Source organism: Panthera pardus, unplaced genomic scaffold (genome assembly GCF_024362965.1).
Source record: "Panthera pardus isolate Hobbes unplaced genomic scaffold, ASM2436296v1 HiC_scaffold_6, whole genome shotgun sequence".
Classification (NCBI taxonomy): Eukaryota; Metazoa; Chordata; class Mammalia; order Carnivora; family Felidae; genus Panthera; species Panthera pardus.
The window spans coordinates 87,773,342-87,789,925 of record NW_026526991.1 but is presented as its reverse complement, the minus strand read 5'-3'; the positions used below and the strand labels follow the sequence as shown (position 1 = coordinate 87,789,925).

At 37.9% G+C, this 16,584-nt stretch overlaps 1 protein-coding gene across 2 annotated transcripts in view; it reads left to right on the top strand.

Annotated features, from left to right (window-relative positions):
- Window positions 1–16,584, top strand: part of PDE3A (phosphodiesterase 3A) — a 327,497-nt gene that overhangs the window by 258,095 nt on the left and 52,818 nt on the right. For both annotated transcript variants that reach the window (XM_019452142.2, XM_019452141.2), the window contains one exon: window positions 9,268–9,392. In XM_019452142.2, the coding sequence (XP_019307687.2) occupies window positions 9,268–9,392 (125 nt within the window). The remainder of the gene's footprint in view (window positions 1–9,267; window positions 9,393–16,584) is intronic.

The following is a 16,584-nucleotide window of genomic DNA, read 5'->3' as shown; positions in this document are numbered from 1 at the left end:
GATCAGAAAGACCTTGGCCCTACCACTCAGAGATGCGTGTCCTGAAGAATAGTCCTTGTCTGAGCCTCAGCATCCTCTGCAAAGAATCCTTCAGAGAAGGGGGAACTGTGGCACAATTGTGAGATAAATTAGGTAGAAGAATACCAGATGCTTCAAAAAAAAAAAAATAGGCTTGAGATAAGTCACAAAAGTCTGAAATAAATCACACCCTAGTGACTGACTGAACTGACCCCTCCTTCAGTATATTAGGCAGAAAGGAAACTTGGTTTAAAAAAAAAACAACAACAACAAAAACTTAGGATCTGGTAAGACTTTTTGAACCTTGGATGGCATTGTTATGGGTAGAACTAAGATTATAAAATTTACTTTTGTGGAAGGGGGTTGAGATCTTCCACAGCAGACATGTACAAACTTTTCCTGTTGTCAGCTTGAGGTGACCAAGTAAAGGTTTCCCCAAGCTACTTTCCTCTTCCAAACCCAAATTATTATGTACATATTTATGTGATTGAAACAGCAATCATGAAGGTGTGAGGGTCAGTCCAAAGCTGGAAGCTATTGTGAGGCTCACAGAAGGCAATATATTTGAAAGTGCCAGTAAATTGTAATGCACATATATACATACACATATACGTATATCTACATATACATAAACATATAGCTTTATTGTTTTATTGATATCTGTTTTAATAAATGCTATATTAAGGACTGCATAGCTAGAATTTTAATTTATCTTCAAGTTCATTTATTAACTTAATTATTAAAGGTACTCTATTATACTTTATAAAACTTTGAAAAATTAACATATTTTCCATGTTTTCATTAAAAAAAGTAGACAGCTTTTGAGCTAGCTTTCATAATAGAAAACTTTTTGTGATAATAACAAATACACAAATATAATAAAATGCAGTTAATGTTAAGGTCTTTTCTTTTAAAAGTCTACATAGAAAAGTAATAACCATTCATTATGTTATGTACTAAGAAATTAAAACTCCTAGGCCAATATACACTGCATAAAAATTCTTCATAGTAATCTTATTGGTCATTCAATCCAGCAAAAGAAGTTAAAGAACAGCGCTGTAAAGAAATAGTGTAGTTATCTATCTCAGATTCTAAGTTTTCTTTGATTACATTGTTTCAGAATTTTAGGCACTCTGAAATGCCTAGAATGAGATTTCAAGAAGAATATGAAACAAATATTATTTTGTGTGCTTTTCTTAATTGATAATCACTGGAGTTCATTCTATAGTTCACTCACTCTATAACATGTCTTTGTTATAATTTATTTTGTAAACTGCTGTTAGAATTAGGAGAAAAGATGAAGTTTTTAAATACCTAAGTCAATAAGTGAAGAAAAATGTGAAAAGGAGATAGGTTCCGGAAGATGGCGGCGTAGGAGGACGCGGGGCTCACAGCGCGTCCTGCCGATCACTTAGATTCCACCTACACCTGCCTAAAGAACCCAGAAAACCACCAGAGGATTAGCAGAAGGGAGTCTCCGGAGTCAAGCACAGACTAGAGGCCCACGGAAGAGGGTAGGAAGGGCGGCAAGGCGGTGCGCACTCCACGGACTGGCGGGAGGGAGCCGGGGCGGAGGGGCGGCTCGCCGACCAAGCAGAGCCCCCGAGTCTGGCTGGCAAAAGCGGAGGGGCCGGACAGACTGTGTTCCGACAGCAAGCGCGACTTAGCGTCTGGAAGGTCATAAGTTAACAGCTCTGCTCGGAAAGCGGGAAGGCTGGAGGACAAAGGGAGGGAGAGCTGCTGAGCCCCCGGACGGCAGAGCTCAGCTTGGCGGGGAACAAAGGCGCCAGCGCCATCTCCCCCGCCCATCCCCCAGCCAAAATCCCAAAGGGAACCAGTTCCTGCCAGAGAACTTGCTCGCTCCGCGCAAACACCCAACTCTGTGCTTCTGCGGAGCCAAACCTCCGGCAGCGGATCTGACTCCCTCCCGCTGCCACAGGGCTCCTCCTGAAGTGGATCACCTCAGGAGAAGCGAGCTAAGCCTGCCCCTCCAGCCCCCGTGCACCTTGCCTACCCACCCCAGCTAATACGCCAGATCCCCAGCAACACAAGCCTGGCAGTGTGCAAGTAGCCCAGACGGGACACGCCACCCCACAGTGAATCCCGCCCCTAGGAGAGGGGAAGAGAAGGCACACACCAGTCTGACTGTGGCCCCAGCAGTGGGCTGGGGGCAGACATCGGGTCGGACTGCGGCCCCCGCCCACTAACTCCAGTTATACACCACAGCACAGGGGAAGTGCACTGCAGGTCCTCACCACGCCAGGGACTCTCCAAAATGACCAAACGGAAGAATTCCCCTCAGAAGAATCTCCAGGAAATAACAACAGCTAATGAACTGATCAAAAAGGATTTAAATAATATAACAGAAAGTGAATTTAGAATAATAGTCATAAAATTAATCGCTGGGCTTGAAAACAGTATACAGGACAGCAGAGAATCTCTTGCCACAAAGATCGAGGGACTAAGGAACAGTCACGAGGAGTTGAAAAACGCTTTAAACGAATTGCAAAACAAAATGGAATCCACGATGGCTCGGCTTGAAGAGGCAGAGGAGAGAATAGGTGAACTAGAAGATAAAGTTATGGAGAAAGAGGAAGCTGAAAGAAAGAGAGATAAAAAATCCAGGAGTATGAGGGGAAAATTAGAGAACTAAGTGATACACTAAAAAAAAATAATATATGCATAATTGGTATCCCAGAGGAGGAAGAGAGAGGGAAGGGTGCTGAAGGGGTACTTGAACAAATTATAGCTGAGAACTTCCCTGAACTGGGGAAGGAAAAAGGCATTGAAATCCAAGAGGCACAGAGAACTCCCTTCAGACGTAACTTGAATCGATCTTCTGCACGACATATCATAGTGAAACTGGCAAAATACAAGGATAAAGAGAAAATTCTGAAAGCAGCAAGGGATAAACGTGCCCTCACATATAAAGGGAGACCTATAAGACTCGTGACTGATCTCTCCTTTGAAACTTGGCAGGCCAGAAAGGCTTGGCACGATATCTACAGTGTGCTAAACAGAAAATATATGCAGCCGAGAATCCTTTATCCAGCAAGTCTGTCATTTAGAATAGAAGGAGAGATAAAGGTCTTCCCAAACAAACAAAAACTGAAGGAATTCGTCACCACGAAACCAGCCCTACAAGAGATCCTAAGGGGGATCCTGTGAGACAAAGTACCAGAGACATCACTACAAGCATAAAACATACAGACATCACAATGACTCTAAACCCATATCTTTCTATAATAACACTGAATGTAAATGGATTAAATGCGCCAACTAAAAGACATAGGGTATCAGAATGGATAAAAAAACAAGACCCATCTATTTGCTGTCTACAAGAGACTCATTTTAGATCTGAGGACACCTTTAGATTGAGAGTGAGGGGATGGAGAACTATTTATCATGCTCCTGGAAGCCAAAAGAAAGCTGGAGTAGCCATACTTATATCAGACAAACTAGACTTTAAATTAAAGGCTGTAACAAGAGATGAAGAAGGGCATTATATAATAATCACAGGGTCTATCCACCAGGAAGAGCTAACTATTATAAATGTCTACGCGACAAATACCCGAGCCCCCAGATATATAAAACAATTACTCATAAACATAAGCAACCTTATTGATAAGAATGTGGTCATTGCAGGGGACTTTAACACCCCACTTACAGAAATGGATAGATCATCTAGACACACGGTCAATAAAGAAACAAGGGCCCTGAATGATACATTGGATCAGATGGACTTGACAGATATATTTAGAACTCTGCATCCCAAAGCAACAGAATATACTTTCTTCTCGAGTGCACATGGAACATTCTCCAAGATAGATCATATACTGGGTCACAAAACAGCCCTTCATAAGTTTACAAGAATTGAAATTATACCATGCATACTTTCAGACCACAATGCTATGAATCAGCTTGAGATCAACCACAGGAAAAAGTCTGGAAAACCTCCAAAAGCATGGAGGTTAAAGAACACCCTACTAACGAATGAGTGGGTCAACCAGGCAATTAGAGAAGAAATTAAAACATATATGGAAACAAACGAAAATGAAAATACAACAATCCAAACGCTTTGGGATGCAGCGAAGGCAGTCCTGAGAGGAAAATACATTGCAATCCAGGCCTATCTCAAGAAACAAGAAAAATCCCAAATACAAAATCTAACAGCACACCTAAAGGAAATAGAAGCAGAACAGCAAAGGCAGCCTAAACCCAGCAGAAGAAGAGAAATCATAAAGATCAGAGCAGAAATAAACAATATAGAATCTAAAAAAACTGTAGAGCAGATCAACGAAACCAAGAGTTGGTTGTTTGAAAAAATAAACAAAATTGACAAACCTCTAGCCAGGCTTCTCAAAAAGAAAAGGGAGATGACCCAAACAGATAAAATCATGAATGAAAATGGAATGATTACAACCAATCCCTCAGAGATACAAACAATTATCAGGGAATACTATGAAAAATTATATGCCAACAAATTGGACAACCTGGAAGAAATGGACAAATTTCTAAACACCCACACTCTTCCAAAACTCAATCAGGAGGAAATAGAAAGCTTGAACAGACCCATAACCAGCGAAGAAATTGAATCGGTTATCAAAAATCTCCCAACAAATAAGAGTCCAGGACCAGATGGCTTCCCAGGGGAGTTCTACCAGACATTTAAAGCAGAGATAATACCTATCCTTCTCAAGCTATTCCAAGAAATAGAAAGGGAAGGAAAACTTCCAGACTCATTCTATGAAGCCAGTATTACTTTGATTCCTAAACCAGACAGAGACCCAGTAAAAAAAGAGAACTACAGGCCAATATCCCTGATGAATATGGATGCAAAAATTCTCAATAAGATACTAGCAAATCGAATTCAACAGCATATAAAAAGAATTATTCACCATGATCAAGTGGGATTCATTCCTGGGATGCAGGGCTGGTTCAACATTCGCAAATCGATCAACGTGATACATCACATTAACAAAAAAAAAGAGAAGAACCATATGATCCTGTCAATCGATGCAGAAAAGGCCTTTGACAAAATCCAGCACACTTTCTTAATAAAAACCCTTGAGAAAGTCGGGATAGAAGGAACATACTTAAAGATCATAAAGGCCATTTATGAAAAGCCCACAGCCAACATCATCCTCAACGGGGAAAAACTGAGAGCTTTTTCCCTGAGATCAGGAACACGACAGGGATGCCCACTGTCACCGCTGCTGTTTGATATAGTGCTGGAAGTTCTAGCATCAGCAATCAGACAACAAAAGGAAATCAAAGGCATCAAAATTGGCAAAGATGAAGTCAAGCTTTCGCTTTTTGCAGATGACATGATATTATACATGGAAAATCCGATAGACTCCACCAAAAGTCTGCTAGAACTGATACATGAATTCAGCAAAGTTGCAGGATACAAAATCAATGTGCAGAAATCAGTTGCATTCTTATGCACTAACAATGAAGCAACAGAAAGACAAATGAAGAAACTGATCCCATTCACAATTGCACCAAGAAGCATAAAATACCTAGGAATAAATCTAACCAAAGATGTAAAAGATCTGTATGCTGAAAACTATAGAAAGCTTATGCAGGTAATTGAAGAAGATATAAAGAAATGGAAAGACATTCCCTGCTCATGGATTGGAAGAATAAATATTGTCAAAATGTCAATACTACCCAAAGCTATCTACACATTCAATGCAATCCCAATCAAAATTGCACCAGCATTCTTCTCGAAACTAGAACAAGCAATCCTAAAATTCATATGGAACCACAAAAGGCCCCGAATAGCCAAAGTAATTTTGAAGAAGAAGACCAAAGCAGGAGGCATCACAATCCCAGACTTTAGCCTCTACTACAAAGCTGTCATCATCAAGACAGCATGGTATTGGCATAAAGACAGAGACATAGACCAATGGAATAGAATAGAAACCCCAGAACTAGACCCACAAACGTATGGCCAACTCATCTTTGACAAAGCAGGAAAGAACATCCAATGGAAAAAAGACAGTCTCTTTAACAAATGGTGCTGGGAGAACTGGACAGCAACATGCAGAAGGTTGAAACTAGACCACTTTCTCACACCATTCACAAAAATAAACTCAAAATGGATAAAGGACCTGAATGTGAGACAGGAAACCATCAAAACCTTAGAGGAGAAAGCAGGAAAAGACCTCTCTGACCTCAGCCGTAGCAATCTCTTACTCGGCACATCCCCAAAGGCAAGGGAATTAAAAGCAAAAGTGAATTACTGGGACCTTATGAAGATAAAAAGCTTCTGCACAGCAAAGGAAACAACCAACAAAACTAAAAGGCACCCAACGGAATGGGAAAAGATATTTGCAAATGACACATCGGACAAAGGGCTAGTATCCAAAATCTATAAAGAGCTCATCAAACTCCACACCCGAAAAACAAATAACCCAGTGAAGAAATGGGCAGAAAACATGAATAGACACTTCTCTAAAGAAGACATCCGGATGGCCAACAGGCACATGAAAAGATGTTCAACGTCGCTCCTTATCAGGGAAATACAAATCAAAACCACACTCAGATTTTACCTCACGCCAGTCAGAGTGGCCAAAATGAAGAAATCAGGAGACTATAGATGCTGGAGAGGATGTGGAGAAACAGGAACCCTCTTGCACTGTTGGTGGGAATGCAAATTGGTGCAGCCGCTCTGGAAAGCAGTGTGGAGGTTCCTCAGAAAATTAAAAATAGACCTACCCTATGACCCAGCAATAGCACTGCTAGGAATTTATCCAAGGGATACAGGAGTACTGATGCATAGGGGCACCTGTACCCCAATGTTTATAGCGGCACTCTCAACAATAGCCAAATTATGGAAAGAGCCTAAATGTCCATCAACTGATGAATGGATAAAGAAATTGTGGTTTATATACACAATGGAATACTACGTGGCAATGAGAAAAAATGAAATATGGCCTTTTGTAGCAACATGGATGGAACTGGAGAGTGTGATGCTAAGTGAAATAAGCCATACAGAGAAAGACAGATACCATATGGTTTCACTCTTATGTGGATCCTGAGAAACATAACAGAAACCCATGGGGGAGGGGAAGGAAAAAAAAAAAAAAAAAAAAAAGAGGTTAGAGTGGGAGAGAGCCAAAGCATTAGAGACTGTTAAAAACTGAGAACAAACTGAGGGTTGATGGGGGGTGGGAGGGAGGGCAGGGTGGGAGGGAGGGCAGGGTGGGTGATGGGTATTGAGGAGGGCACCTTTTGGGATGAGCACTGGGTGTTGTATGGAAACCAATTTGACAGTAAATTTCATATATTAAAAAATTAAAAAAAAAAAAAAAGAAAAATGTGAAAAGGAAAACAAGAAATGAAGTAACATAAGTGTCAGAGTGTTAAATGGAATTCAATATATAGATTTTTTTAAATTGTTTTTAATGTTTATTTATATCTGAAGAAGAGAGAGAGCATGAGTGGGGAGGGGCAGAGAGAGGGAGACACAGAATCCAAAGCAGGCTCCAGGCTACGAGCTGTTAGCACAGAGCCCGAGATGGAGCTCGAACTCACAAACCATGAGATCATGACCTGAGCCAAAGTCGGATGCCCAGCCGACTGAGCCACCCAGGCGCCCTGTAAGTTATGGATTTTCATTGCTAATGTTACTAATAATCAGAGAATATAGGCAGTAGTAAAGCACATGCTTAGCATTCTTCCCTTCAAGAAGTATGAAACTATTAGTGCAGCCCCCTAAAAAAGTCCTTTTGTTCCACATTAGCACATGGGTCTATTTTGTATTTAACATGCAGAATTCTAAGTAATTCATGCATAATGTTGCTTGCATAGAGGAAGCCATTTTGGTTATGGGACACCTCTAAATTATGCGTTATTAATTATACATCTTACACGACCAATCTCCACCATTCATGACTCCATACCTCCATAAATTTCAGGTTTATTTACAATATGCCACACAGACCAGGTACATCTTGCTTACACTGCCAGAAAGGAAGCTGCCAGTCCAAGATTGGCAGAACGTCAAATTGTCCAGTTATACTCATGCAAATTATAGATCTGACCTAGTACCAAATTTACAAATGTTTAAAAGCACAAAGGTATTAGCAAAACATGACCAGGTGTTTTTCCCATGGAGCATTCCAAGGTTGCCAACATAGCTCCCTAAATTTTTTTTCTCTCTCAAATTACAATATATTCTGTTTCAGATTTAACTTAAGGTTTTGAGCACTGCATTCAAATAAATTTTGCTTTAGAATACCTCCAAAATTCATATCCCATTAATTACATGGGTGTGTAATATTCTCCTCCCCAACCTTCCATAGATCCATTAATTCCAGATTTGTTTATAGTTATAATCTAGGCAAACCAAGGATAGCTTGATAAAAGCATCCCTAGATGAAGACTCACTGTCCATTACCTTTCTCCTAGTAAACAGCATCACTGTGTTTATCAAAATATCCATCATTAACATGTTTACAAGGGGATTTGGCTCAGCATCCCTTTCTTTCCAGGGCGTCACCAATAAAAGAAATTGTAGGCTAAATGCTTGTTGCTAACCTTTTCTTCACAAAAAAATGCTTGTGCAAAGAATACTATCTTTGAATAATTTTATAATCACTTAATTTTCGAATTCAGATATACCAAGAATAGATGAGGCACCTGCCATTCATAACTAATGTAAGTTATGAACTTTGTTAAAAGCTTTGTCAAATTTGGGCACCTGAGTGGCTCAGTGTGTTAAGCATCCAACTTTGGCTCAGGTCATGATCTTGTGGTTTCTGAGTTCGAGTTCTGCATTGGTCTCTCTGCTCTCATTGGAGAGCCCACTTCAGATCCTCTATCTCCCTCTCTCTCTGCCCATCCCCAGCTCACACATGCTCTCTTGCTCTTTCTCTCTCTCAAAAATAAACATTAAAAAAAACAACTTTGTCAAGTTTTTAGAAAATCTGTGAGGAACATGATTATAGTAGTACACTAAGAAGGTGTCTGGTTCCTACTAACTGGATAAATAGGAAAATTATCTTTCCTCTTTTATTAACCCAGTATGTTTGATGAGTAACTGCTGTATCCCTGAAGCAGAAATTGAGCTCAGATAACTTATTTTTTTTTTATTTGGAAGTAATGTAGTCATGTTGCTGAAGCTGGATCATGACTCAGATTGGCAAGCTGAATATGGAAATGGTGATTGCGTTCTGGCAAGATCTATCCCAATAACTGATTAATAATTTCTTCATTTTTATTTATGCTCTGTCTTTATAGTGCTGTTTGTCCTGATTCTTGGAATAACCCAGTGATGATGACCCTCACCAAAAGCAGATCCTTCACTTCATCCTATGCTGTTTCTGCAGCTAACCATGTAAACTCAAAAAAGCCAAATCGACCAGGTTAGTAGCTTTTTAGGAGAAAAGTTCCTCCTTAGTGAGTGTGTAGTCATGGGGTAAACTAAGCCTTAAGTGTTGAAATAAGATTCTGAGAATTCATACTAGGATATGTTTGGTTTGACTATTCTGAAAAGAAAAAGCCTCAATAACCAATTAATTTCTTAAATTTCCACAGATGCTTTCTATTTCTGCTAGGTATCCTATCTTGAACTTATTGGATGAATAGGAAATAAGTATCATCATTGAGGATAATCTGTGGAAGCATCATCTTGTAATATAAAAGCTAATGATGTACATGCCAATTTCAATTTTATTTTTAGTGTTAAAATTAGGTTTCAGGAGTATGGTAGTTATAGGAGTTAAGAAATGCTTCATTTGCTATACATATTATAATTCTTTCAAAGAAATTCTTTTTTTTAATTTTTTTTAATGTTTGTTTTAGAGAAAGAGAGAATGAGCAGGGGAGGGCAGAGAGGGAGACACAGAATCCAAAGTAAGCTCCAGGCCCTGAGCTGTCAGCACAGAGCCCAACACGGGGCTCAAACCCACAAATTGTGAGATCATGACCTGAGCCAAAACCAGATGCTTAACTGAGCCACCCAGGCGCCCCTCAAAGAAATTCTTTATGTCACTCATCCCCTCATATATAAAGGGGTATATGAAAGGAAGAGGTAATTAAATTTGGAGAAAATACAGTTCAGAACCTTTGAGAGCCCTTTGGAAAAGCCCACAAGTTAGCAATGAAAAAACCCAATAGCACAATGGGCAGGAAGTTTTCCTTACCTTTCAAGACTGGTACAAAATGAAATTTGATGTGATTTCTCCCATCTGGTATCTCGAATATAACTCTTGCATGGGGTTTTCCACGTTGGACTCAATGTACCCTCTATACTTCTAAGCATCAGCTTCTCCCTTCCCTTGAGCTTCCTTTATTCAACAAGTATTTGTGAAGCAATCACAGTCTCAGACCCTGAACTAGTTTGGGGAATATGGCAGTGATTAAGCCAGACCCACTTCCTCCTGTCACTAGAATTACATTCTGGTGGGGAATACAAACAGATCGATAGCCTCTACTATTTAGTGTGTTAAAGGCTATGATGAGGAAGAGAGGGAAGACTTTCAAATAATGAAAGATGAAAAGAGATAAGATCCAACACATTGAGAGAAAGCTTAAGGAACTTGAGTTTAGATGAGTAGCAAGATTGGCAAGCACAAGGGGGATGGAAACACATGCAGATAGGACCTGGAGATCTATGGAAAAGAGTACAGATATCAAAATTAAGGACAGTTAAGTATGTTTCAGGTAGGAAAGTGAATGTTTTGGGTAAAATTACTTCATTTAATTAGAATTTGTGCTGATTCAAGACTGGAATATGGTTTTTGTCAGATTCTTTTGCTAGATTGCCCCCCTCCTAGAATGTCACTTGAGAGTCTGGGGTATATACGATGACCTCTTCTTCTTAGAATGTTCTGACTAGAAGTTTTTACCTCTCAGCACTGCGGAAAACTCTAATGAAATTTTCAGTAGCTTCCGGCGTATGTTCTTAATCTTCTGCCTTTATAGCAGCTTAAGAATTCTCCAAAAGGCTCCAGGGAAAAACTGCCCCCTTCTCACTTGGCCGTTAGACATTCACATTCTAGCTGCCATGGCGGCAGTCCCAGACTCCAATTTTCCTGTCATTAGCGTCGTGACGTTGCTAAAAGTTCTGCTGACTTGCTTCCTTAATAGCTGCACTCTTCTGCTTAGATTCTTAGACTTTTGCTCCATGCAAATGGTCAGTAAATAATGTTCTGAAAGGAAGAACAGTTCATAAGACTTTTGCTTACCATTCTATGGTATCTTCTCTTTGCTCTCTCTGAGAACCTAGTCCCTCTGAATTGATCATCTTGTCTTAAAAGCTTTTTATTTTTAAACTCTTCTATTTGTTCTCAAAGAAGCATGGGTTTATTACAAACTATGGCATCAAAGCCGTAACCAGAAGTCCTCAAAATGGCAAAGTGTCTATGTGGGTCAGAGAAACAGTGCTCACGTTCATTCCACTAATATTTCAAGACACCACCTTGAAGTAGAAACTTTTGATTTTAAAAGAAGTGCATCTCCTCTATTGTTTCTTATGTCTGGAAATTTTAGTACTCTCTTCCCCCTTTGATCATCCACTCTCTATTGGTGACTATTTCTTGGAATCACGTAAGCAACAACTTTGCTTAAGTCTCTGTTTGGTGTAGGAAGACACTTCCTCCAGAAAAGGCTCCAGGGAAAAACTGGAAAGTATGATTTTGTTAGAATTGCATCATTGACAGAAACCACTAAAAGCAATGCAGGTTTCCAAAAATTAATCTCGTCCTCTCTGCTCTTTGGTAATGTTCATTAAGTCATGTAATTTAGAAGTTATTAATTACCTGAGAAATATGGACCTGAGTAATATGGATCCTCATCTTGGGCTCCATCAAGACAGAGGAACTGAATTTGAGTATTCCACATTAAGCCAGAGAGAGATTTTAAGGGGGCACTAAAGTCATCCTAGGTCAGTGGGACCCTTGGTTCTCTACAAAAATATGTGCAAATAATTTTGGAGGAAAGCATCACCAGTTAAGGGCTAACCTATCAAGTTCAAATTGGAGCTTATAAGCAAGAGCACTAAACACACATAAAAGACACACACAGGGTTTCTAGCCATGAGTTAGAAACAAACAACAAACAAAAACAACTTTACAGATTTCTAAAAGGGTTGAAATATTTAAATGCTAAAATATTTACATATTTGTGTTATAACTTTAAAGTATGTAAATATTTTAAGTAAAATATGAGGTCATAAAAAGTAACAGCAATGAGAGAAGATATAATTGCAGAGCAGCTAAATATAACTTTCAGAAATGTAATCAAGGAAAAAGGATAGATTAAATGGAATAATACACTATTAAAGGGAGAAACAGTAAACTGGTGAGTGGAGAATATGAAGAAATTACCTAGAATGTGGTAGAGATGAAAAATGGGAAGTATGAGATTTTAAGAAATGTACGAATATAAGAAAAGGCTAGTATAACATCAAAGTTTTAGTACAGGATAGGGGACATAAATGCTGAGGAAGAGCAGAGTAAAGGCAAAAAAAAAAAAATTACACAAAGACAAAATAGTGAAATTACACAACACTGAAAACAAACAAAAAAAAATCTTAAAGTCAGCCAGAGAAAAAAGGAAATTTCAGGGAAAGCAAGTCAGTCTGAGAGCGAGCGGAACGATCTAAAATAAAGAGCATCAGAACACAGAACATTTTTCTTCCAAGTTGTGAGAGAATATAACGAATTCTAGCAATGATCCCTGAAAGTATAGCCTTTCTGAGAGAATATAATAGCCTGAAATTGTGTAGCTGGCACATCTATCTCACAACAGTAGAGGAATTTTCAGATTCCTAAGATATTTTCAGAAAGTCAAAACCTTGCCACCTGCCAAATCTTAACTAAAGGAATTTAGGATGGATGTATTCTAGAAAGCAAAGTAATAGAAGAAGTCTAAGATCTAATAAAAATGGTTACTAAATTTAAAAACCATCAATTTATCAAATATTATGTGCATAAATAATAGTATTTTTAGATTTGTAAGTTTTTTTTTTAATTTTTAAGGACAGTATTAAAATATCAGACAATAATAATATGTACCATAAGGGATGAAATATAAATGTAAATGTTCTACTTTCTTGCGTAGCTCAGGAAAAGGACTCAGATGAGGAGCCTGAGGCACAAAGATGTTAAGTAACTTGCCCAAGTTCACACAGTTATTCCTGAATCTTTTATTTTGTCCCAATGACTTTATACTAGAAGAAAATTGATGACAACAAATGGAGGTAATTTAAAATTAGGATTTTCTTTTTTTTTTTTTTTTTTTGTTCCTGTCTGGCCAAGTACATGACAATGGAAGGATTTGATTTTGTATCTCTCAGTTTCTTCATTTAGGTTAGAAAATTAAAATTATCAAAATAACCAATGTGCTCATTTTGACAGCACATATACCAAAATTGGTGTACAAATGCTGAATCATTGTACACCTGAAAGTGATGTTCCATGTCAATTATATGTCAATTAAAAAAAAAAAAAAGCTGAAAACTATAGTTAGTGCATTCACTGGAGATAACAGAGCAAATGATGGCACAGACATGAGGAACAGCCTCATCTTCCTGTGTCCTACTCCTCAGTTTATACAACTGTAGTCAAGAAGAAAGAACAGAGTACAAAAAGAAAAAAATTTCCATGTTACATACCCCAAAGGCAGATGGTAGAAATTAGAACCCAGGCATGGTGAGAGCCTCTCTCCATTCTTGCCATAAAGTACATAAGGGATCTCCATCATGATTACTTTGGAGGGGATTTCGCATTGTGACATACTTAGATTGCTGTCACAGCAGAACTAAATGTTTATAAAATAGCCTACATCCTATGCATGCTGAATTCAACTAAACAAATCTCTGAAAGTCTGCCAAGAGGGAAGAAAGTCCATCAAGAATCAGAGAGCTGAAATTCAATTTCAGTTCTTCCTGATCAGATGGGCTTTTCTGTTTTGAAACCTTTGTTTTTCTGCATTGATGACGTATTGGTGTTGATTGAGCTAAGTGGGTGTGATCTGTTTGATGTTATTGACTGAGATGCCTATGTGGAAAGGGGCTAGGAAAAGCCCCTTTATGTGGCAAAGAGTATAAGGAAATGGAACCAAATGAAGTGTGAAGAGAATAGGAGGAGGAAAGTAAGAAATAATAGGCAAGAGAGGATAGTGGGATGCAAGCATAGAGAATAAACACTGAAAGGTAAATGTTTCCAGAGGGAACTAATGAAATCTATTCTTTCCACGAATCAAGTAAAACAGTGTATTCTCTAGCTCAATCAGTGTTAATATAAATAGTTGAAACAAACCAATTATTATACAATTGCTAATATAAATGGATAAAATCACATAGAAGTCCTTTGATTAAAGCGCAGGAACAGGATATTTAAATATAATTTACATTTTCAATCTTGCTTTTTTATTATGAGTCACTGGCAATATAGAGCTGCCATTGTCATTCTGCTTTTAAAATTCCTCCAAGTCATACTTACTGCATTTGCAGTAGAACCTTTCAAGATTATTTTCATTTTTATAAGATTCTTATAATCCTTTTACAGTGATTACAAATCTCTCTACACCTACAAGGTAGACGGAGTTTTCCCTACAGAAAATTTGAGGTGAGAGAGAACTTTAATTATGGTGCTTGGTGGTTGCGGGGGAGGGGGTTGTTTCTTTTTGCATTCTCTATACGGTAGATACATTATCTGTTTTGGAAAAATATTAGGGCTGTCCATTTTACTGAGGGCATAGAAAAGAGACATGTATTTATTAGACATGCTCACTCCTTTCTTGTTCAATTAAAATTAAAATGAGAGTTTTACAGCATAAAACAGATGGATTCACTTAAGTAATTTTCCTCCAGTATTGTTTATCATCTCCCTTTAATTGTCCAGAATTCCTAGTGTCTTGACACATTTTCTCATGCTCTTAGAAGCAAGGAATTAAAAACTGAATCACTCAAAGGAGTTGGGATTTTAAAATTTTAAAGTTACATTTTTAATTTTTTTTAAATGTGTCAGTTTTAAGTATTTCACATCAGGATGGTTTGAATCATTCAAAGATTTATATTTCATAAGCTGTATCGTTTTCCTGGAGTCTCAAATACAAAATGATAAATAAAATTAAGAATGCATGTTTAGGGGTGCCAGGGTGGGTCAGTTGGTTACGCATCCAACTTAGGCTCAGGTTATGATCTCACAGTTCATGGGTTCAAGCCCTGTGTCAGGCTCTGTCCTGACAGCTCAGATCAGAGCTTGGATTCCGTGTCTCCCTCCCTCTCTGCCCCTCGCCTGCTTATGCTCTGTCTCTCAGCAATAAATAAATGTTAAAAAAATAAATAAATAAAAATAAAGAATATGTTTAACTGAATCCCTTCCCCACCCCATGCATGTGCATGTGTAAATGTGCAACATGAAATTGGATGATACTCCAAAGCTCATAAAGTTGTCTTCTTAGTACATGATCAAATTAAAAAACAAACAAACCTAGAATATAATTTGTTCTTGAAGATTTGTAAGAAGGGCATTTCTCTTGTTTCCTTGGAATCCTCTTCCTTGTATCTGATAATTTTACTTGTAATCTACCCTTTCTAGAAATAAAGGGTATTTGGTTATTCTTAGCACTGATATATCTCTTTCTACCCAAAGACTAAAAATGTAAATATGTACCCATTTTCTATAGCATTCCTAATTCTTTTTGTTATTAAAACTTTACTGTGCACTGTATGAAATACTTTGATTTGGGAAAAAGGGAATTTATATGTTTATACCTTTATCTTCTCACCTACAATATAATAATATTCCTGCTTTCCCACCAGTTTTATTGAAAAATAATTGACACACATCACTGTGTAAGTTTAAGGCACGCAGCATGATGGTTTGATTTACATATATTGTGAAGTTATTACCATGATAGGCTCAGACAACATCCATCTTTCTCATTATAGATATAATGAAAAGAAAGACAAACAAGAAAAAGGAGAAAAAATGTTCTCCTTGTGCTTGGAACACATATAATTTACACTCTTAACAACTTTTCTGTATATCATACAGCTGTGTTAGCTATAGTCCTTATGTTGTATGTTACATCCCTATATTATTTACCTCCTAACTGAAAGCTTGTACCTTTTGACCACTTTCCTCTAATTTCTCCTCCACCCACCTCCTGCTTCTGGTAACCACAGTCTGACCTCTTTTTCTCAGTTTGGTGCTTTTAGTTTTGTTTATTTAAAGCTTCCACATATAAGTAAGATCATACAATGTTTGTCTTTCTCTGTCTTATTTCACTTAGCATATGTCTTCAAGGTCTATCCATGTTGTTGCCTTTGGTAGGATTTCCTTGTTTCTTTTTTAAATGGCTAAACAATATTTCATTATACACACACACACCACACACGTGTGTGTGTGATGTGTGTGTGTGTGTGTATATATAATTTATCCATTCATCCATTAATAGTTACTTAGGTTGTTTTCATCTCTTGTCTATTATAAATAATGCTGCTATGAACATGGGACACAGATTTTTTTTTTTGAGTGAATGTTTTCATTTTCATGAAGTGAATTTGAGAGTTTTTACTTGTTTTCAATATTTTTTGGAAGAGTT